The following is a 23,056-nucleotide window of genomic DNA, read 5'->3' on the forward strand; positions in this document are numbered from 1 at the left end:
AAGCTTCTTCTTTTTTTACACTCATGGCTTGTCCAACAGACAACCACATTTCTGAAGAGTTGAAGGTTAAACACATTACAAAATGGTAGTTGATTTTGCCTAATGAAGAGCTTGACTGGCCGTGGAGCACTAACCTCCTAAGAGCAAATGTATGCTTGATCAAACAATGTGGTCGGAGGAGCCATATGGATGGTGTGACGCAATCGCGGAGCCTCCGGAGGCAGGAAGAGGCCAAATTGAGCTCTATACCGCATCGCCATGTGCCTCTCAAAGTTTGTAACAATGCGGTGGACTCCGTATACCTCCGCATTGACATGATTGGTTGACCGTAGTTGAGGGCGGGAGGTCCTGTATGAACACAAACTCACTTCCTTGACAACTTCCTTCACAACAGCTCTGCGCTGCTCCGCGAATCACAAGAAGTATGAATGTCCTGACTTCTGCAGAGGCCATATCACCTTAAATGCTGCACGGCCAATGCAGACGTCGGATTGACCTTGTTAACAGAGCCCGCCACCAAACCTTGTTCAGTGCGGGCTGTCCATGGTGCTGAAATTTGCAGAGGAATAGCGAGTGGTGACTGAAATGACTAGTCAAGGGGCCGCTAGCGTTTTTCTCTGCAAATACCGATGCTCAACTGCTTGTGTTTTAAAAGTATCACGTTTATTATTGAATTTCATCACTTTCATTTACTGATGAAAAATAGACATAGAATGCATGACGGTCCAATTGATTTTGTCGCAAATTGGGGCAATCAGTGAGTGAAATGAGGGTACTCATTGTAAAAGGTGATGGTGTATGTGGAACTGTTACTCTCCAGAATATGAATAGGCTAAAACACAGCAATGCAATTATTTTTATGAATGGGTAAGCTGTTGTGGAGTCGCAAAATCCACCGGTAACGTCTCGCAGACACATCATTACACTGATTAAGATCTGGTGGAACAGTCTTGGTTTGTGTGGATAGGCTACTTGCAGTGCGATGTAAAAACGCACAGCACAAGCGTTACATAATTGAAACGGGTGGGCGGATGGCATTAGCCGAAGGAAATCATGCTGTTGTAAAATAGCAGCTCCTTTGGGATGCAGATAAGGATCCGTGGCACACTGTTGTCGGCGGAACCTTTGACTATATCTCTCTTTCACGCGCGCACGCACGCACACAAACATTCTCTCTCTCTCTCTCTCTCTCTCTCTCTCTCTCTCTCTCTCTCTCTCTCTCTCTCTCTCTCTCTCTCTCTCTCCACTTCCTCTTCTGTAGGCTCTCTCTATCTGGTGCGCGCTCGAACTAACCTTGGCTCAACGTCAGAGGCTGTGCAGCAGTGCAGTATAATAGGAGCGTATGCAACCCAAAGTGCATCATAGGCTGCTATCGCGATTCCGCTCTGCTTGGCGCCCTTCTCTGCTCCCATACCGACACTCCTCCGGTGTGGACATCCGACTCCCCGTGTCTCACCTCAGCCAGGCACCAGTCCATGCAAGACATGGATGTCCCGCCGTCTCGTGAACCGGAGGATCGTTTCTTGGCTTAGTGAAGTAGGGAGTCATGGGTTTAGGGGAAGCGCGAGTGACCCTGCTGTGATCCTGCTAGTGTGCTGCCGTCACCCTGCCGATCGACCGTAGACCAAATTCCGGTTCCGGGGGAATCAAAAGCGTACGGGGGATCACCACTGTGCATTTTACAAACAACATGAAGATTACCCCCCTGTTGATAACTAGTCTGGTTTTCAGGTTCAATCTCAGGCAGTTTCTCCTGCTTCTGCTGCTGTTTCTTGGATACTCTCGCGGGATGCCACACGTTTTAAGATTTGGTAAGATACTTCTTGTTTGTAGAGGAGACAACTATTTGTGAACCTCTCATTGTACACTGTAAAGGGGTTACCATGAATTTGACAGTAATTTACAGGCAGTTCGGTGGCAAGTAAAATTCTGTATTTAATATTACAGTACACCTACTGTACAATAAATATGGTATCAAGCAAATAAGCTTACTATGTAATGACGCACAGAACTAAAATGTACTGTATTATACTGTCAAAAAAAGTAAATGCTACTGTTATCGGAATGAATTAAATTCATTTAGGGGATGGGTTTGTATTTCTCAGTATTTTACTGTAATTACAAGGGGTTTGTGCAAGCAGGTTGGCTGCTAACTGTTTACACATTACAGCATATTGTTGAATATTTGGTGTTTTATACCACTTGCACTTCTAGAGGCCTTAACAAAGGCTTCCAAACTGGCAGCAACTACAGGACAAATCAGACAAAAGGACATGGCAAAATGCTCAACAATTTAAGGTTTAAGACTAGCTGCCACTCCAATCTGTCCCTTATCCATTTTAAATTGATGGGGCACTATAACCACATAGGAGTTACATTTGTATAGCATTCCCCCCCCCCCCACGGGTGCAAGAAATATAGCCTCTTACAATCACACCTCAACATATGTTAATGAGACCGAAACAACAAAAACATTCAGCCACTAGCTGTCAAAAGGTTTTTGGCGCTCGAAAGATACAGTATATGGTACTGTATTCTGTGGGGTGGAATTACAGTACCATTCGAAATACAGACATTTTCCCACAATGCACCATAATTTACAGTATGCTGCTGTAAAATGTTTCAGAGTTATTTTTTAGTGTTAGAAATACCTAAAATTACCATATAAATTACAGTTTTCCATTACAGTGTAGGCTATCAATTAATATCATTCAATGGTTCAGGGAATGGCCCTGTTTGCTTTTTATGTACAGTACCAGTCAAAAGTTTGGACACACCTACTCATTCAAGGGTCTTTCTTTATTTTTACTATTTTTTACGTTGTAGAATAATAGTGAAGACATCAAAACTATGAAATAACACATATGGAATCATGTAGTAATCAAAAAAGTGTTAAACAAATACAGTGGGGAAAAAAAGTATTTAGTCAGCCACCAATTGTGCAAGTTCTCCCACTTAATTATTTATGAATTTATTTGCAAATTATGGTGGAAAATAAGTATTTGGTCAATAACAAAAGTTTCTCAATACTTTGTTATATATCCTTTGTTGGCAATGACACAGGTCAAACTTTTTCTGTAAGTCTTCACAAGGTTTTCACACACTGTTGCTGGTCTTTTGGCCCATTCCTCCATGCAGATCTCCTCTAGAGCAGTGATGTTTTGGGGCTGTCGCTGGGCAACACGGACCTTCAACTCCCTCCAAAGATTTTCTATGGGGTTGAGATCTGGAGACTGGCTAGGCCACTCCAGGTCCTTGAAATGCTTCTTACGAAGCCACTCCTTCGTTGCCCGGGCGGTGTGTTTGGGATCATTGTCATGCTGAAAGACCCAGCCACGTTTCATCTTCAATGCCCTTGCTGATGGAAGGAGGTTTTCACTCAGAATCTCACGATACATGGCCCCATTAATTATTTCCTTTACACGGATCAGTCGTCCTGGTCCCTTTGCAGAAAAACAGCCCCAAAGCATGATGTTTCCACCCCCATGCTTCACAGTAGGTATGGTGGTCTTTGGATGCAACTCAGCATTCTTTGTCCTCCAAACACGACGAGTTGAGTTTTTACCAAAAAGTTCTATTTTGGTTTCATCTGACCATATGACATTCTCCCAATCCTCTTCTGGATCATCCAAATGCACTCTAGCAAACTTCAGACGGGCCTGGACATGTACTGGCTTAAGCAGGGGGACACGTCTGGCACTGCAGGATTTGAATCCCTGGCGGCGTAGTGTGTTACTGATGGTAGGCTTTGTTACTTTGGTCCCAGCTCTCTGCAGGTCATTCACTAGGTCCCCCCGTGTGGTTCTGGGATTTTTGCTCACCGTTCTTGTGATCATTTTGACCCCACAGGGTGAGATATTGCGTGGAGCCCCAGATCGAGGGAGATTATCAGTGGTCTTGTATGTCTTCCATTTCCTAATAATTGCTCCCACAGTTGATTTATTCAAACCAAGCTGCTTACCTATTGCAGATTCAGTCTTCCCAGCCTGGTGCAGGTCTACAATTTTGTTTCTGGTGTCCTTTGACAGCTATTTGGTCTTGGCCATAGTGGAGTTTGGAGTGTGACTGTTTGAGGTTGTGGACAGGTGTCTTTTATACTGATAACAAGTTCAAACAGGTGCCATTAATACAGGTAACGAGTGGAGGACAGAGGAGCCTCTTAAAGAAGAAGTTACAGGTCTGTGAGAGCCAGAAATCTTTCTTGTTTGTAGGTGACCAAATACTTATTTTCCACCATAATTTGCAAATAAATTCATTAAAAATCCTACAATGTGATTTTCTGGATATTTTCTCTCTCAATTTGTCTGTCATAGTTGACGTGTACCTATGATGAAAATTACAGGCCTCTCTCATCTTTTTAAGTGGGAGAACTTTCACAATTGGTGGCTGACTAAATACTTTTTTCCCCCACTGTATATTTGAGATTCTTCAAATAGCCACCCTTTGCCTTGATGACAGCTTTGCACACTCTTGGCATTATCTTAACCAGCTTCATGAGGTAGTCACCTGGAATGCATTTTAAATAACAGGCGTACCTACTTAAAAGTTAATTTGTGAAATGTCTTTCCTTCTTAATGCGTTTGAGCCAATCAGTTGTGTTGTGACAAGGTAGGGGGGTATACAGAAGATAGCCCTATTTGGTAAAAGACCAAGTCCATATTATGGCAAGAACAGCTCAAATAAACAAAGAGAAACGACAGTCCATCATTACTTTAAGACATGAAGGTCAGTCAATACGGAACATTTCAAGAACTTTGAACGTTTCTTCAAGTGCAGTCGCAAAAACCATCAAGCACTGTGATGAAACTAGCTCTTATGAGGACCGCCAATGGAAGACCCAGAGTTACCTCTGCTGCAGAGGATAAGTTCATTAGAGTTACAAGCCTCAGAAATTGCAGCCCAAATAAATGCTTCACAGAGTTCAAGTAACAGACACATCTCAAAATCAACTGTTCAGATGGGACTGTGTGAATCAGGCCTTCATGGTCGAATTGCTGCAAAGAAACCTCTACTAAAGGACACCAATAATAAGAAGAAACCTGCTTGGGCCAAGAAACACGAGCAATGGATATTACACCACGATCAAACAAACAAGCATATTCCCTGAATGGTGTGTATTAGTGCCCCTTTCACTGAGAACCAGAGAGCGTTGGTAGAATAACATGAGATGAATGGTTGGGTTCCCTTATTTTGCTAACTTTGTCAGGGTTGTGGGTTCGTTTCCCACGGGGGGCCAGTATGAAAATGTATGTACTCGCTAACTGTAAGTCGCTCTGGATAAGAGCGTCTGCTAAATCACTAAAATGTGAACTTGTTTAATCCAAATAGTCCATATATATATGCAACAGCTTGAGGCATAGCACCAAATCAAATCATACAATTCAATTAAAGTATAGGCTAAATGAACACAGCAACTAAGCTACCAAAAGCTCCAGAATCATTGTTTATAACAGCTATCAATTGCTTTGGGGTTCCCTTAAGGCAAGGTACCACAGGCTGAAATGACATTTTGTATCTACCTATCCATTTTGAGATTTGCTGGTATTTTGGTCCATTAATATTATATATATAAAAGATAAAAAGTAAAATATTTTATTTTGTTTATCATACTACCTTTATACATGTTTTTTAAATGAATTTTAACCACTTTAAAATTGAGATACATCTATCATTTCAAAGCTTGAATTACACATAATGTAAAAAAGCCAATTTCATAGAGAATGTTACAAACTGGACTATATTTAGTAACTTACATTGAAGAGATGGTGATTGGGTCTAAATAAGTGTTTGGTAGTCTAATTTCAGTGTACTTGTCTTTAACATCCATTTCCGGAAAGTCAGGCTATTCCCACACGCCAACTCATTTTTCTCAGCTTCAGAAGCATCTGCATTCACCAAATTATTTGTGGTTATTCTTAGAAATATTCTCTGGAGTTGCCCAGAGGGAATTGTTGATATGTTGTAAAAAAATGTATTCTACATAACATTTTGTTATTTAAAAATTGTTTTTTCGCTAAGAATGCATTTTACATATTTTATGAGGTATTTCTTCATCTGCATATTCTAATAAAATATTTCAGATTTATTTTAATAGAAAAAAGTATTATATTCGTGTCTACATTCAACTGGTAAAAGTGCATTGTGACATGATTGGCATTAACATTATAATGTTGCTTGACTTGCAGTAAACCTCTATTCTGGAGGATGTATTAGTCCTATAAGATGAGCTCATTTTGAAATTCCCATCAGACCAATAATGAGCATTAGTGGTTCTAAGGTAGTCTAGTAACCTACTCCTACACAGACACTATCTCCCAACACACAGGAGGCTTCACTATCTCTATCCCCTTTTAAACTGCTGACACCCCAACATGTCCTCTGCAGTAAATGTAAACATTGCCCGGGAGTCAGGGCTCAATCAATCACTCATGGGGCGCTAGTTTTTGATTCATTAATTGAAAAGGTTGCCTAGCATAATTTGATAACATATATAGGCCTAAATAGCCAATGTCTTGTCAGTCATTGGTTGCATGGTTGCGAGACCGTCTTCGAGTGATGCCGTTCCTCAAAGTGTATGTCATTTTATGTTGACAAAACCCTCTGACAATCTCAATCCCCCCTGAGGCTCCTTTTTAAAAGTCAGCCCGCCTCTGCACAAGGCGCCACTATGGCAACGGGATGTGCTTGTGTTACTGCTGCAGCTTTCTCCTACATGTCCTTGCGCGCTCACCGATTTCCAGTCTCGCACGTTGTCTGACAGGGAGGCTGGCTCTGCAGGCAGCGCACGTGGTTGCTTGCATCAATAGCTTGGGAGAGATACGCAGGAGATACAGTGGGGAAAAAAATTATTTAGTCAGCCACCAACTGTGCAAGTTCTCCCACTTAAAAATATGAGAGAGGCCTGTAATTTTCATCATAGGTACACGTCAACTATGACAGACAAAATGAGGAAAAAAAATCCAGAAAATCACATTGTAGGATTATTAATGAATTTATTTGCAAATTATGGTGGAAAATAAGTATTTGGTCAATAACAAAAGTTTCTCAATACTTTGTTATATACCCTTTGTTGGCAATGACACAGGTCAAACGTTTTCTGTAAGTCTTCACAAGGTTTTCACACACTGTTGCTGGTATTTTGGCCCATTCCTCCATGCAGATCTCCTCTAGAGCAGTGATGTTTTGGGGCTGTCGCTGGGCAACACGGACTTTCAACTCCCTCCAAAGATTTTCTATGGGGTTGAGATCTGGAGACTGACTAGGCCACTCCGGGACCTTGAAATGCTTCTTACGAAGCCACTCCTTCGTTGCCCGGGCGGTGTGTTTGGGATCATTGTCATGCTGAAAGACCCAGCCACGTTTCATCTTCAATGCCCTTGCTGATGGAAGGAGGTTTTCACTCAAAATCTCACGATACATGGCCCCATTCATTCTTTCCTTTACACGGATCAGTGGTCCTGGTCCCTTTGCAGAAAAACAGCCCCAAAGCATGATGTTTCCACCCCCATACTTCACAGTAGGTATGGTGTTCTTTGGATGCAACTCAGCATTCTTTGTCCTCCAAACACGACGAGTTGAGTTTTTTACCAAAAAGTTCTATTTTGGTTTCATCTGACCATATGACATTCTCCCAATCCTCTTCTGGATCATCCAAATGCACTCTATCAAACTTCAGACAGGCCTGGACATGTACTGGCTTAAGCAGGGGGACACGTCTGGCACTGCAGGATTTGAGTCCCTGGCGGCGTAGTGTGTTACTGATGGTAGGCTTTGTTACTTTGGTCCCAGCTCTCTGCAGGTCATTCACTAGGTCCCCCCGGGTGGTTCTGGGATTTTTGCTCACCGTTCTTGTGATCATTTTGACCCCACGGGGTGAGATCTTGCGTGGAGCCCCAGATCAAGGGAGATTATCAGTGGTCTTGTATGTCTTCCATTTCCTAATAATTGCTCCCACAGTTGATTTCTTCAAATCAAGCTATTGCAGATTCAGTCTTCCCAGCCTGGTGCAGGTCTACAATTTTGTTTCTGGTGTCCTTTGACAGCTCTTTGGTCTTGGCCATAGTGGAGTTTGGAGTGTGACTGTTTGAGGTTGTGGACAGGTGTCTTTTATACTGATAACAAGTTCAAACAGGTGCCATTAATACAGGTAACGAGTGGAGGACAGAGGAGCCTCTTAAAGAAGAAGTTACAGGTCTGTGAGAGCCAGAAATCTTGCTTGTTTGTAGGTGACCAAATACTTATTTTCCACCATAATTTGCAAATAAATTCATTAAAAATCCTACAATGTGATTTTCTGGATATTTTCTCTCTCAATTTGTCTGTCATAGTTGACGTGTACCTATGATGAAAATTACAGGCCTCTCTCATCTTTATAAGTGGGAGAACTTGCACAATTGGTGGCTGACTAAATACTTTTTTTCCCTACTGTACATCTCCGGCTACGCGGGTGATTCATGGCCATCCTTGAGATCTCTTGCTCAGGGCTAAGCGGCATGCTCGTTCGGATTTCGGCCCTGCAGCATCAGACCGACAGGACATTTTCCTTATGGACGGGGTCAGAGCGCAAATGCGCCACAGGGCATACTGTGCCGCTGGAACAGCTACAAGCGGGAACGCCCGGTTCAGCACCATGAACAGCGACTTGTCTCGGCCGCGAGCAGGCCCTGTTAATATTTCATAATTTTGAGGCAACATTGAAAAAGTTAGACTATGTGAAACCGTTTGTTATTTCCCTTGAGACTATTTTCAGAAAATATATTCTCGTAGTTTTATATTTATGGTGTTTTAATTGCCATAGTTCTGTTGCTCATACTGTGTAAGAGTGCAATATTAATGTCTGGTTGTGGAGGATATCCCTATTTCATAAAGAATCTTGAGGAGCTAGGATCAAAAACAGAGCTGATATGAGATGGTGTTTTCTCTGCTGTTTTCAATAGATATGGAGAGAGAGAGCAAGAGAGAGAAATCGAATGAGAAAACCAGAACCAATAATAAAATTTCCTTGCCTCAACTCTATCACTATATCTGCTTGTTCATCATTTCCTGCCTGGCTAGTCCTCCTGGTGGAGTCTGTGTACAGAGAGGTCAGTTGTCCTGAGGTGCTGTGTCCCTCCACTGCCCCACTACCTACACTCACACACACACACACACACACACGCACATGCACACGCACACGCACTCACACACACACACACACACACACACACACACACACACACACACACATTTACATTTTATTTCATTTACATTTGTATATGTGTCTCTCATGCTGATAGTTCTGCACGTTGCTTTGGATAAAAGCATGTTTTATGAATCCCTAATGTGCCAAATAAACAGAACATTTGTCAAACCTTGACAGTTTTTTTTGTTGCTTTCGATAAAGGCATATGCCAAATTCAGCACACATGCACACATGCACACATGCACACATGCACACATGCACGCACACAGTGTAGCTGTAGCTTGTTAAGTAATAACCAACCAAGCACAGATACATTGCATATGGCTGATCTAAATTGAGGCATCATCCATAGACCTACATATTTATGATCCTTTTTCCAAAGCTGTTAGTCATCCCCATACTTTTCCTTTCCCTCTGTTCCGTTTCACTTTGGGGAATACAGTGTGAGAGAGGCGAGGTTGAAAGGGGTGGGGAAATTAATTCAGGGAGGGAGTTGATAGTTAATTGGCTTTATTTGCTTTTGCGCCGCCAGTCTGAATGATCAGCTGCTCGTTGGAGTTTAGTTTGGGATTGCAGGCATTATAGATATTACCCCGTGTTGTGGCTCACTGCCAGCACCTTCACAGCAAAATACACTGAGTGTACAAAACATTAAGACCACCTGCTCTTTTCATGACATAGACTGACCAGGTGAACCCAGGTGAAAGCTATGATCTGCAATTGATGTTACTTGTTAAATCCACTTCAATTTGTGTAGATGAAGGGGTGATATTCAGAGAGTGAATGGGCAAGACCTTTGAACGGGTTATGGTAGTAGGTGCCGGGCGCACCGGTATGTCAAGAACTGCAACGCTGCTGGGCTTTTCATGCTCAACCGTTTCCCGTGTGTATCAAGAATGGTCCACCACCCAAAGGCCTTCCAGCCAACTTGACACAACTGTGGGAAGCATTGGAGTGAACATGGGCCAGCATCCCTGTGGAACGCGTTCAACACCTGTAGAGTCCATGCCCCGACGAATTGAGGCTGTTCTGAAGATAAAAGGGGGGGTGTGCAACTCAATGTTAGGAATGTGTTCTTAATGTTTTGTACACTCAGTGTACATTTAAATAGGCACAAAGCTGCTTAAAATAGCTTATTTATGTGTCACTCCGCACTATCTGCGCTCGCAGCTCACTCGCTTATAGAAATTTTAAACAATCTCCTCACTACGCTCGCAAATCATTTCCACGGTTTAAAAATACCCCAGACGAGGCTTTCAAGAAGGGGATCTGCGTTGCATTAATTTGAGGTGCCAAGCGTAAGGCTTTTGAAGCTAACTGAATGAGAACGATCAAGATGGATTTCTCTAAATGTGTTTATGGGCCTTCGTCTTTGAAGGGGCCCTTGGTGTGTGTGTGTGTGTGTGTGTGTGTGTGTGTGTGTGTGTGTGTGTGTGTGTGTGTGTGTGTGTGTGTTATGCATTGGATAGAAGAAAGGTGGCTTTTTTCTATGACGATTAATTGAAGGCGGCACACTTTCCCTACTGCCATTTTGAAATGTGAAATATCTGTAAGCTGTGAAATTAGAAATATTGGAGTGCACGTTTTGGTGATTAGGGTTTTGTTTGTTTGAATGTGAATTAGGTAGAGTTGCATTGCTAAAGGATTAAGATGAAGTACTTTCTGGTTAGTTGATAGGTCACATAAATGAACAGGAAGTGGCCGGGACAAAAATTTGACGGGCCCCCCGGCGGGCCATCAGCCTTACACACATATCCCCACACATACCTACACATCCTACTTAGACACAGGCAGTAGTGCTAGCTGACACATAACATTGTCAGTACAGTACAGCGTTTCTCAACCATTTCTGTACCAGGGTTCTCCTCCTCTTTTTTAAGGCCAGGTACCACACCCTCATATAATTTTTTCTTCCCTTACTCATAACACAATCAACTTTTACCAGTTGAATGCGTAATTAAAATATTTTAAGAAAATATGGAAATGAGGCAATGTCTCATTAAATATGTGCATATTTGCATATCGCTCAAATCCATTTGTTTGGACACTGGATAAAGTCAGCCTACATGTTTATCTTTTGTTATTTTTGTTATATATATTTGTATTTTCTTTACCCCTTTTCCGTGATATCCAATTGGTAGTTCAGTCTTGTCCCATTGCTGCAACTCCTTTATGGACTCGGGAGAGGCGAAGGACGAAACACGAGCCTGCCAAGCCACACTGCTTCTTGACACACTGCTCGCTTAACCCGGAAGCCATCCGCACTAATGTGTCGGAGGAAACACCGTACAACTGGCGACCGTGTCAGTGTGCATGCGCCCGGCCCGCCACAGGACTCACTAGAGCGCGATGAGACAAGGACATCCAGGCCGGCCAAACCCTCCCCTAACCCGGACGACGCTGGGCCAATTCTGCGTCGCCTCATGGGTCTCCCGGTTGCGGCCGGCTGCGATACAGCCCGTGATCAAACCCGGATCTGTAGTGACGCCTCAAGCACTGCAATGCCTTAGACCGCTGGGCCACTTGGGAGGCCCCAGCCTAAATGTTTTGGTTTCATTTTGTTAAGACACTCCAGGACCGGACTTGTCCAGAACAGATTAAATTATATGTAATTTAATGTAGTGAGCGTTGGAAGTATTGATGTATGTCCATTTTTAAGTGGTTAAAATTCATTAAAATGGTGATGACGGTAGTATGATAAACAAAAAAATAAATAAATGTTCATAAAGTTTCCTTACATTTTTATGTTTACTTTTTGAAAATACTAATATAAATGGACCGAAAAACCAAAACATTTCAAAATTGATTGGTACAGTAGATGCAAAAATGTAATTTCAGCCTGTGTTGCCTGGCCTCAACCAGCTCATGTTTAAAACAAATACAATATGTAAAAACACCACCAGAGATACAACTCACCACTATAACTGTGCCTCTGCTCTAGCCATTTTGTTTCCCTCCCTGTTGTGCTGTCTATCTGTCTCAGAATCTTCTCTGCGGTCACGCTGTGCTTCTCCTTCCTGTTCTCTATCTGTCTGTCTGTCTGTCTGTCTGTCTGTCTGTCTGTCTGTTTGTCTTTCTGTCTGCTTAAGTCAGGGATCATCAACTAGATTCAGCTGGGGGCCAATTTCTTCTTGAACGGCTGGTCGGGGGTCAGAACATAATAAAAACATATAGTTTTAGACTGCAACATAATGTTTGACTAATATATAATAATTTAAAACCTTGATTACTTTTGGGAACACTGTGCTGCGTAGGGTGTCTTTAAAACGGGTGTCCTGACTCTCTGTGGTCATTCAAAATCCCATGGCGCTTATTGTAAGAGTATGTGTCATGGCTAAATTCCCAACCTGACCACATTCCATTATGGCCACCTAATCATCCCCCTCATTCCTAATGGTCATATATCACTCCTCACCTCTCCACATGATAGCTGATGTGTGGTGAGAGTTATTGCGCAAAAATGGTCAACGTGCAGCACTGAGGTGGGTGCTACACATTGACGGTGGATGAGGTGAGTTTCCCCCAACTATGTAAAGCGCTTTGAATACCTCAGTTTGTAGAAACGTGCTTTATAAATTCAATCAATTATTATTATTTGTACACGATCACATCTCTCTATTATGCGTGGGAATACTTGGGAACAGATTTCCAAAATTAAAATCAGCTGATTTCCTGGTGTTTTTAGAGTCTTTAATGTCCAACAATGAAAATGCAATTATTATAAAACATTTTGCTCAGAAAACTTGGGGGGACAAATAAAACCAGCCGTGAGCCAAATTCAGCCGGTGGGCCGCCAGTTGGGGAACCCTGGCTTAAGCCATTTACATTATAAAAGCCAAGCTAACCACTTGGACTATAGTGCAAATAAGTGCCTGTCATACTGTACGTGTTCCCCTGAATCATCACCTACCCTAAGTGTTCATTACTATTACAGACTAACATTTTCCCCTGGTGTCAGTGGTGCCACTAACTTTTACAGTTGGTGGCACCAGCCCATGATTTGGTCGGACCCAAATCATGAGTAATCATCTTATAAAGTCATGCATAGTAATTTTATTAAGTAGTCTAATAAATAGACTGCTGAGCTATTCAATAAATATGTTTTTTCATCTAACACTTCCATGCATGAATGAATGATTCAAGATATTTTGATATGCAACCTAATCCAGTGATTGCCACTCCATATCTCAAAGCCTTAGCAAATACGTTGGTTGTAAAATAATTGCAGAATATTGAGAGTTGAGAAATACAAATTATACCTACAGAAAGCTGAGAGCCTCCTCTCTTCGACAGGGACAAGGGGACAAATCTTCCAAAGCTGTGTTTTTCCCACAATTGCAATTTGAAATGTTAAATGCATTTTTCTCATCGAGTACATGGGGGGAGAGGAGAGTGTCTTGCTCCTTACAACAGCAGGCCCCAGCAAGGGCACAGACACAGGGGCAGACACTTTTATTACAGAAATCATGCGGATAATACTGTTTGACCAAAATCATGGTTTTAACTGCCCCAAAAATAGGACGGTGGCAATATAAAATGTACTCTTTCTAGGTTTATAGGCACCCTTTCCATTTTTTTAGATCCATGACCTTGGCTGTCTAACTGATGACAGAGTCGCATCAGGTCTCTTTGCTGATGCCACGTCTCACTGATCAGCCAACGGCTCATTATAGATTAGTATGGAGTCCAGCTAGTCCCCTGTATTTGAATCCAGATAGTACCTCACTATTTTAGTCAGTTTCTTCCCATTTGATGCTCAATGAACACGACCATGATTGTGAACATCCCAACACCCCCTCTAGGGATACTCTAGATGCATCAAATGATGTATGCAAATGATGTACTTTTCCAACTGATGGTTTAAGACAGTGACGATAGCTTGGTTGCTCCATTGGGGTTGTATCATCCGCAGATGTGATTTGTAGTTACGCCTCTGCTTCACGCCCCTTGCTCTTTGTCACTGTCACTCGGTGCGGTCCCTATCGTTTCTTGGGTCAGAGGTCATGTGTGATTGTTTTAGTGAAACTGTCCCTGGTCGTCAGTGTGGCTCTGTGTGTGGCTCGGGGTCGACTGAAGGTCAGGAATGGTGAAGGCACACGAGGGAACATTTGGATGGCTCATTCCTGCTCTCTCTCTCTCTCTCTCTCTCTCTCTCTCTCTCTCTCTCTCTCTCTCTCTCTCTCTCTCTCTCTCTCTCTCTCTCTCTCTCTCTCTCTCTCTCTCTCTCTCTCTCTCTCTCTCTCTCTCGCTCTCTCTCTCTCTCTGTCTTGCATGTGTGATGTGGTGTACTGGCAACCTGGGGAGGGGTTAGAGGGTAGAGGGATACGGACAGACAGACAGACAGACGGACAGAGCGAGAGATAATATTTTCTTTATTGAGACATCCTCACGTATAAGCCAAACATTATTTACACACATACCATGCTCATGAAACCTCCCTAAAGTTACAGAGGAGAGACAGCGACACAGACACAGAGGGATAGAGGAGACAAAGAGAGAGGGAGAGAGGAGACAGTGAAAGAGAGAGACAGAAAAATAGGGAAAAAAGAGAGTGCGGGAGATGGCAGGAGAGTGTACATAAGTGAGAGGAGGGAGAACAGTGAGCTATAGTGAGCACCAGTGAAGAGAGAGATAGAATCTCAGGAATCATTGAGAATGTGTGAAGAACAGTGTGTGTGTGTGTGTGTGTGCATACATAGAGTATAACTAGATGTGTGTATGCATGAGTATGTGTGTGTGTGTTTGAGGTCTGCTCATGCATTATAGATCAGGTTTACACATGGACTTCTTGCTACTGTAATCTATGTACACAGATCTACAGTATGTACTCTGCTGCATGTGTTAGTTTGATAGAGTCTGAGATGATGCATCATGTACACAGTGTTGTATGTGTCGGAGCTCAGACCGTGCTGTAGAGGGTGTGTGTGTGTGTGTGTGTGTGTGTGTGTTTATGTACTCTATAACAGCTTTGTGGGAGTAATTAAAAGCGAAGTGATTTGCTTTGGAGGGAGAAGCAAACATTTAATTCAGAGAAGATAGCCTGTCATCTGAGTGGATAATGACACTAATTGGAGGTTGGCTATAATGTTGTGTGTTGCTCTGTTATTATTATTACTGTGTGTGTGTGTGTGTGTGTGTGTGTGTGTGTGTGTGTGTGTGTGTGTGTGTGTGTGTGTGTGTGTGTGTGTGTGTGTGTGTGTGTGTGTGTGTGTGTGTGTGTGTGTGTGTGTGTGTGTGTGTGTGCGTGCGTGTGTGCACGTGTGCGTTAGTATTAATACCTCACAGAGTAGCTCATCTATAGCATTTTGGGCCATGTGTTTGTTTATAGGAATAATTTCCTGCATATTGATCGTATGATTATGATTTCATTATTAAAATCAAATAAAATGTTATTAGTCACATGGTTCGTAAACAGCAGGTGTAGACTAACAGTGAAATGCTTACTTCCCAACAATGCAGAGAGAAAGAAAATAGAGAAATAATAGAAAAGTAATAATACGTAATAATAAAAGTAATAATAAATACACAATGAGTAACGATAACTTGGCTTTATACACGGGGTACCAGTACTGAGTCGATGTGCAGGGGTACAAGGTAATTGAGGTAGATATCCCGACTCCCGAGTGGCGCTGTGGTCTAAGGCACTGCATCGCAGTGCTAGCTGTGCCACTAGAGATCCTGGTTCGAATCCAGGCTCTGTCGTAGCCTGCCGCGGCCGGGAGACCCATGGGGCGGCGCACAATTGGCCCAGCGTCGTCCAGGGTAGGGGAGGGAATGGCCGGCAGGGATTTGGCTCAGTTGGTAGAGCATGGCGTTTGCAACGCCAAGGTTGTGGGTTCGTTTCCCATGGGGGGCCAGTATAAAAAAATAAATAATGTATGCACTCACTAACTGTAAGTCGCTCTGGATAAGATCTAAATGACTTATATGTACATATAACTAGCAATAAAGTGATGAGTTCAAAAAGTTAGTTCAAAAAGGGTCAATGCAGATAGTCCGGGTGAGTATTTAAATAACTATTTAGCAGTCTTCTGGCTTGGGGGTAGAGGTTGTTCAGGGTTATGTTGGTTCTAGTCTTGGTACATCGATACCAAGAACAGTCTATGACTTGGGTGGCTGGAGTCTTTGACAATATTTAGAACCTTTCTCTGACACCGCCTGGTACAGAGGTCCTGGATATTAAATAATAATATATAATATGCCATTTAGCAGACGCTTTTATCCAAAGCGACTTACAGTCATGTGTGCATACATTTTTACATATGGGTGGTCCCAGGGATTGAACCCACTACCCTGGCGTTACAAGCGCCATGCTCTACCAATTGAGTTACAGAGGACCACAGGATGGCAGGGAGCTTGTCCCTAGTGATGAACTGGGCTGTACGCACTACCCTCTGTAGCGTATTGTGGTCGAATGCCAAGCAGTTGCCATACCAAGTGGTGATGCAGACAGTCAAGATGCTCTCAATTGTGCAGCTGTAAAACTTTTTGAGGATCTGAGGGCCCATGCCAAATCTTTTCAGTCTACTGAGGGGGAAAAGTCATTGTCGTACCCTCTTCACGACTGTGTTGGTGTGTGTGGACCATGATCGATCCTTAGTGATGTGCACTACAGCACCATCGAAATGAAAGTGGGTGTGCTCAGCCCACCGTTAGCTGTAGTCCACGATCAGCTCCTTTGTCTTGCTGGCGTTGAGGTTGTTGTTCTGGCACCACACTGCCAGGTCTCTGACCTCCTCCCTATAGGCTGTCTCATTGTTGTCGATAATCAGTCCTACCAACGTCGTGTCGTCGGCAAACTTAATAATGGTGTTGGAGTTGTGTGAGGCCATGCAGTCGTGGGTGGACAGGGAGTACAGGGGCCCCCGTGTTGAGGGTCAGCATGGTGGATGCATTGTTGCCTACCCTCACCACCTGGGGGTGGCCTGTCAGGAAATCCAGGATTCAGTTGCAGAGCGAGGTGTTCAGTCAGGGAGAGGTTGAAAATGTCAGTGAAGAATATACTAGAATAATATTATCTTGGTATTTAGTCATGTAGTAACAATGGGTATGTATGTGCACTTAGGAAGTGCATAAACGCACGCACGCACACACACACACACACACACGCCCAATTGGCACCCTATTCCCTATTGGGCACCCATAAGGCTTTGGTGAAAAGTAGTGCACTATGTAGGGCACGAGTCAAACTCATTCCATGGAGGCCTGAGTGTCTGCTGGTTTTTGCTCTTCCCTTGTACTTGATTGATGAATTAAGCTAATTCATTAGTAAGGAACCTGGTTGAATAGGGTCCCATTTGTGACGCAGCCACTGAATCCCTCCTTAAGCCAGGGTTAGAATGATGACTCACCCTCAGTTTTAGTGGTCTAAATTAGCAAGGGATGAGAGATGGAGGAGGGAGGAAGTAAAGGAGTGTAACGGCTGAGAGAGTGAAAGGCAGAACATTCACCATCATTGACAGTGCCAATAGGGTGATGTACTGTACAGTATGAATGTTGTTTTTGTGTCCTAAGGCCACAGAAAAACATATATTCACTAGAAAGCCATATTGGGGAGGCTCACTTCAAAATGTGTCCTTTCACTGAAATCAATCAGATAGCAATGTTATTGTCCACGATCCTTGAAAGCTATGTTAAATTCCGTTGGGTGACTGGGCTAGGAATTATCATTTTTCTGTCTCTTCTCTTTCATGTTCAGCTTCCGCACTACTACTTCATATCTTTAGCCTGTTCTTGAATGAGTATTTGGTGTCTCTTTGTCATGGGGACAGATTCTGAGAGAGGAAGGGGGAACAGACCACCGAAAAAATAGAAAACTTCTAGAGTTATGTTGGATTAGCCACTCTAGACTTATCTCTAGGTTGGGAAGTGTGTTGTTTAGCTAATGTAACAATGAATACATAGCCACTCAAGGATTGGATATCTCTATTCTGGCGAGTGTTTGTTGTTTGGCTAGCCACTCTAGTATTATATATTTCTATGATGGGGAGTGTGTCATTTGGCTAATAGTCACTGTTTTATATCTCTCTGGTCGGGTTGTAGTTTGGCTAATGTACCAGATAATGCCTTTCCACTCTAGTATTTTACAGTAAAAGTTCAATCAATAGGCGTTTATTTGCTTAAATCACTGAACACAACAGGCGCTTTTTAGAGACAGGCTTCTATTTCAGCCAGGCGTCTGTTTCCTTAATGCACACAGCTTTTGCTAATTTGCATAGTTAATTGTTTAATTCCATCATTCACTTCCAGCATTTTAATACATTTCATCATTTCCTGCACTAATGCGTTATAATTTACCCAGTGTCATGTTTCTTTTGTCTTAGTATGCCTCTATAAAAAAAAAAAAACTTTCCTTGACAGAATAACAATCATTTCGCTACAACCGCAATAACATCTTCTAAATATATGTATGTGACCAATAAAATTAGATTTGATTTGAGAATAATTATTCTCCTCTGACTGTGCATTTTCGGCAGTTCTTACTTTCACCACTAGAGAGCGATCAATCGATTTGTAGGGGTCTGTAGAAGTTGTTAACTGTTTTTTGTGCTTGCCAGTTAGCTAGCGGTTCTCAGGTGTTAGCAGCCAATGGCTAACAGTTTCTTACTGGCGATAAAATCAGATGATTGCCATATTTTTTTGAGTCATTGCTGAATTATTTAAAGTAACAAATCAAACACTAAACCTGGTAAACAGTTTATGGTAATTCATGCTAACCTCGAAAACAATTCATTTAGACCCGGTGTTTATTTGAAACAGGGGTTTATTTGCAGAAATGTGTGCTGTTGCCCAGCTATTAAAAGGGACAGGCAGCTTTATGTGCGTTTAATTGAAGTTTTTACATGTCTTTATGGTGGATAGTGTGTAGTTTGGCTAATGAAAAAGAAAATACATAGCTAGTCTATTATTATGCTGTATATCTCTACACTGTGTCGTTTGGCTAATGTAATAGAGCATCTCCTGGGTGACTAACTGGTTAAGTGGGCCACAAAAAGTATCGACAAACACATTTCCTTCTCCATGCTGCGTAAATACAACATGGGGAAAAAACTCCAGTTCCACCAGCTTGCAGTGTCCTTACAAACCAGCCTGTCCTCACATGCCCTATTGAAGAAGACTGTGTGAATTGCTTACAGTATCGACAATTTGATACACACACATACACAGAGATGCATGCAGACACGTGTGCTCACACATGCTAACAAGCACACACACAGTGTGACAGTATTGAGTTTTACACTACAGTTAGTTAATTGTTGTGTACAACAGTGTTCTGATGTGAGACGGATGAACCAGTGCCAAAAGCTGATATTTTCTTCCCCTGGAAAGAAGGGAGAAAGAGGAAGAGAGAGGAGAGCGGAAGAGGGTAATGCAGGTGTCCTCTCAGGGCTAATAGGCCATCCATTTCTCCCCTTTAATTGACTGCCTTTTGTCTGCCTCTGACCTCTCTTCCCATTTATTCTCTCTTTGCTCTCTTTGCTCTATTTCTGTCATTCTCTCTCTCTCTCTTTGCTCTCTTTGCTCTATTTCTGTCATTCTCTCTCTCTCTCTCTCTCTCTCTCTCTCTCTCTCTCTCTCTCTCTCTCTCTCTCTCTCTCTCTCTCTCTCTCTCTCTCACACACACAATCTCTCTCTCTCTCTCTCTCTCTCTCTCACACACAATCTCTCTCTCTCTCTCTCTCTCTCTCTCTCTCTCTCTCTCGCTCTCTCTCTCTCTCTCGCTCTCTCTCTCTCTCTCTCTCGCTCTCAGTGGTTTCTGTTTGCTTTTGTACAGGCTTGACATTCATGCCATCTACCCAGCTCCTTCCCTCGGGTTTGCAAACTGCCATCATCGTCTTGTTATTTTGCAAACACGTCTAATGCTCTGTACGGAAACGGACTGTGAAAGCCAGGGAGAGGGACCTTCATCAGTTAATCAATAACCCTGGGGATTTAGAGAAAGGTTGACTTATTCTCTTTCTTTCATTCTTTCTCTCTTTGTCTCTTATTCTCCTTCTCTAACCTCCATCCAACCTTTTTATGCGAGTAAAGTACATGTTGGATAAAAACATTCATGACAGGCCTGATGGAAACAGACATTTTCATATGTCGACAAAACAAAATACGCTAGACAAGGTGCGATCTTTTTGTGTCTGTAAAAGAAATTATGCGAGAAATATCGGTGGAAACGCTTTTATGCGCAAATATTGATATAATAACCATCATATCGAAGTAAACTTGGAGTCATGCAATGACATGTTGTGTGTTCCTCCCACTATGCCTCGTCGGGAAAGCATGCAGTTTATTAGGCTACAGATGAAATAAGTTAAAATTAACTTCACAGTGTGGTGAAAGTGCAAGGTGATGAGCTTGATGCTCCTTTCCAATATATATATATTGAGGGTCTTATTCTGGAGACATGATCATCAATGCTTGGCTGCCATTTGACAATTAAAAAATAATCTCAATTTTTAGTCCATAATAATCTCCTCATGTAGGTTATACCCGCACTGTATCTACGAGCTGTTGGCTAGAGGGCACGTGCCAATACCAGAGTGGGCACACTCACTATATAACACAACATTTTTGGTAAGAAAACCATCAGTATAGTTGAAAATGCAATGGAAACCCATTTAACTTGCTTTTATTATTCGGTACATGGGAATTTAACAGCAAAAGGTATTTTAATGTGCACTACGCCATCACGCACAGCCTTTTTTCCGCAACAAGACAATCTGGTGGGAAAACTTGTTTTTATGCAGATTTTAGAATATTCACATGAAAATCTGTCGCAAATTGGATGGAAACCTAGCTAGTGTCTCTCATTCTGTCTGTCTGTATTCATACCCCTCTCGTCTTTGTCTATCTGTCCTCCTTTCTCTCTCTCAGCTCACCTTCTCTTTGTCCCCTCTCCCACTCCACTCACAAATGAGATTGTTCTCTTTTCTTTGTCCAATTGGACTGAATCTTAATTTGAGATGAACATGCAAATCTCCCATTGATCTACTGTAAAGATGTTTGATGAATACATGAACGTTTAAATGATCTCAAGTTAGGATGAAGTCCGCATTAACCATTTTTAAGTTCCTTCTTTTAAAAAATCTTATCTGCAATTAATTATTGGCGCATAGATCCTAATCTCCATTTAAATTCTCAATTTTGGACTGTAAAACCAGAGCCCTCAGATTGTAGTCATCCCCATCACCATTACTGTTCCCCTTATCTGATAATTATCTCCTCTAGTCAAGATGGGGACTACTCTACAGTAATCTCCTTTACTCTTCCCCTCTTCCCTCGCCGCCGGCCGTTGATACGTCCGGAGCCCAGCTGTGAACATTAAACGAGCTTCCTCCCGAAATAATGATTGACCTTTGGCTTCGACTCTGCGACGAGAGCAGAAGTCTACTTTTACAGTCGCTTTGTGTAATGTTAACAATGGACCAGAGTATGATAACGGCCCATTTTGATGAGAGTCTGAACGAGAGGGCAGTGGAGAGAGAGGGGGGTGAAGAGAATGAGTCCGAGGGAGGGAGATAGAGATAGATTCCCCTGCCACACACACTGACCTAGTGACAGGTATTGTCATTTTTTTCCTGACAAGGTGAAATATTCCGACACACTGTAAGATTGCGAGGGACGAGCTTTGTGACACAGCACTATTTAAATGGAGTTGGCCACTAGGGAGGGTTGTCCATTTCTCCATTAGTCTTTCATCAGGTCCGTCTTCAAAAAGCATCTTGGAATAGGAGTGATGATCTTGGACCAGGTCCTCCCTGTCCATATAATCTTAATCATTACGATCTAAAAGGCAAAACTGATCATACTGTATACAGTGGGGAAAAAAAGTATTTAGTCAGCCACCAATTGTGCAAGTTCTCCCACTTAAAAGATGAGAGAGGCCTGTAATTTTCATCATAGGTACACGTCAACTATGACAGACAAAATGAGATTTTTTTTCCCAGAAAATCACATTGTAGGATTTTTAATGAATTTATTTGCAAATTATGGTGGAAAATAAGTATTTGGTCAATAACAAAAGTTTCTCAATACTTTGTTATATACCCTTTGTTGGCAATGACACAGGTCAAACGTTTTCTGTAAGTCTTCACAAGGTTTTCACACACTGTTGCTGGTATTTTGGCCCATTCCTCCATGCAGATCTCCTCTAGAGCAGTGATGTTTTGGGGCTGTTGCTGGGCAACACGGACTTTCAACTCCCTCCAAAGATTTTCTATGGGGTTGAGATCTGGAGACTGGCTAGGCCACTCCAGGACCTTGAAATGCTTCTTACGAAGCCACTCCTTCGTTGCCCGGGCGGTGTGTTTGGGATCATTGTCATGCTGAAAGACCCAGCCACGTTTCATCTTCAATGCCCTTGCTGATGGAAGGAGGTTTTCACTCAAAATCTCACGATACATGGCCCCATTCATTCTTTCCTTTACACGGATCAGTCGTCCTGGTCCCTTTGCAGAAAAACAGCCCCAAAGCATGATGTTTCCACCCCCATGCTTCACAGTAGGTATGGTGTTTCGACGTAAATGTGTTCTTTGGATGCAACTCAGCATTCTTTGTCCTCCAAACACGACGAGTTTAGTTTTTACCAAAAAGTTCTATTTTGGTTTCATCTGACCAAATGACATTCTCCCAATCCTCTTCTGGATCATCCAAATGCACTCTAGCAAACTTCAGACGGGCCTGGACATGTACTGGCTTAAGCAGGGGGACACGTCTGGCACTGCAGGATTTGAGTCCCTGGCGGCGTAGTGTGTTACTGATGGTAGGCTTTGTTACTTTGGTCCCAGCTCTCTGCAGGTCATTCACTAGGTCCCCCCGTGTGGTTCTGGGATTTTTGCTCACCGTTCTTGTGATCATTTTGACCCCACGGTGTGAGATCTT

General features: G+C 42.6%; 1 protein-coding gene across 2 annotated transcripts in view; it reads left to right on the forward strand.

Moving 5' to 3' along the window:
- Nucleotides 1–1,690: 1,690 nt before the first annotated feature.
- The window catches only part of LOC311106845 (glutamate receptor ionotropic, kainate 2-like), a gene marked incomplete at both ends in the record, with an annotated part of 181,172 nt that continues 159,806 nt past the window's right edge, over nt 1,691–23,056 (forward strand). For both annotated transcript variants that reach the window (XM_084149215.1, XM_084149216.1), the window contains one exon: nt 1,691–1,811. In XM_084149215.1, coding sequence (XP_084005341.1) covers nt 1,691–1,811 — 121 coding nt within the window. The remainder of the gene's footprint in view (nt 1,812–23,056) is intronic.

This window comes from Coregonus lavaretus, assembly GCF_964263955.1.
Source record: "Coregonus lavaretus genome assembly, chromosome: 31".
Lineage (NCBI taxonomy): Eukaryota > Metazoa > Chordata > Actinopteri > Salmoniformes > Salmonidae > Coregonus > Coregonus lavaretus.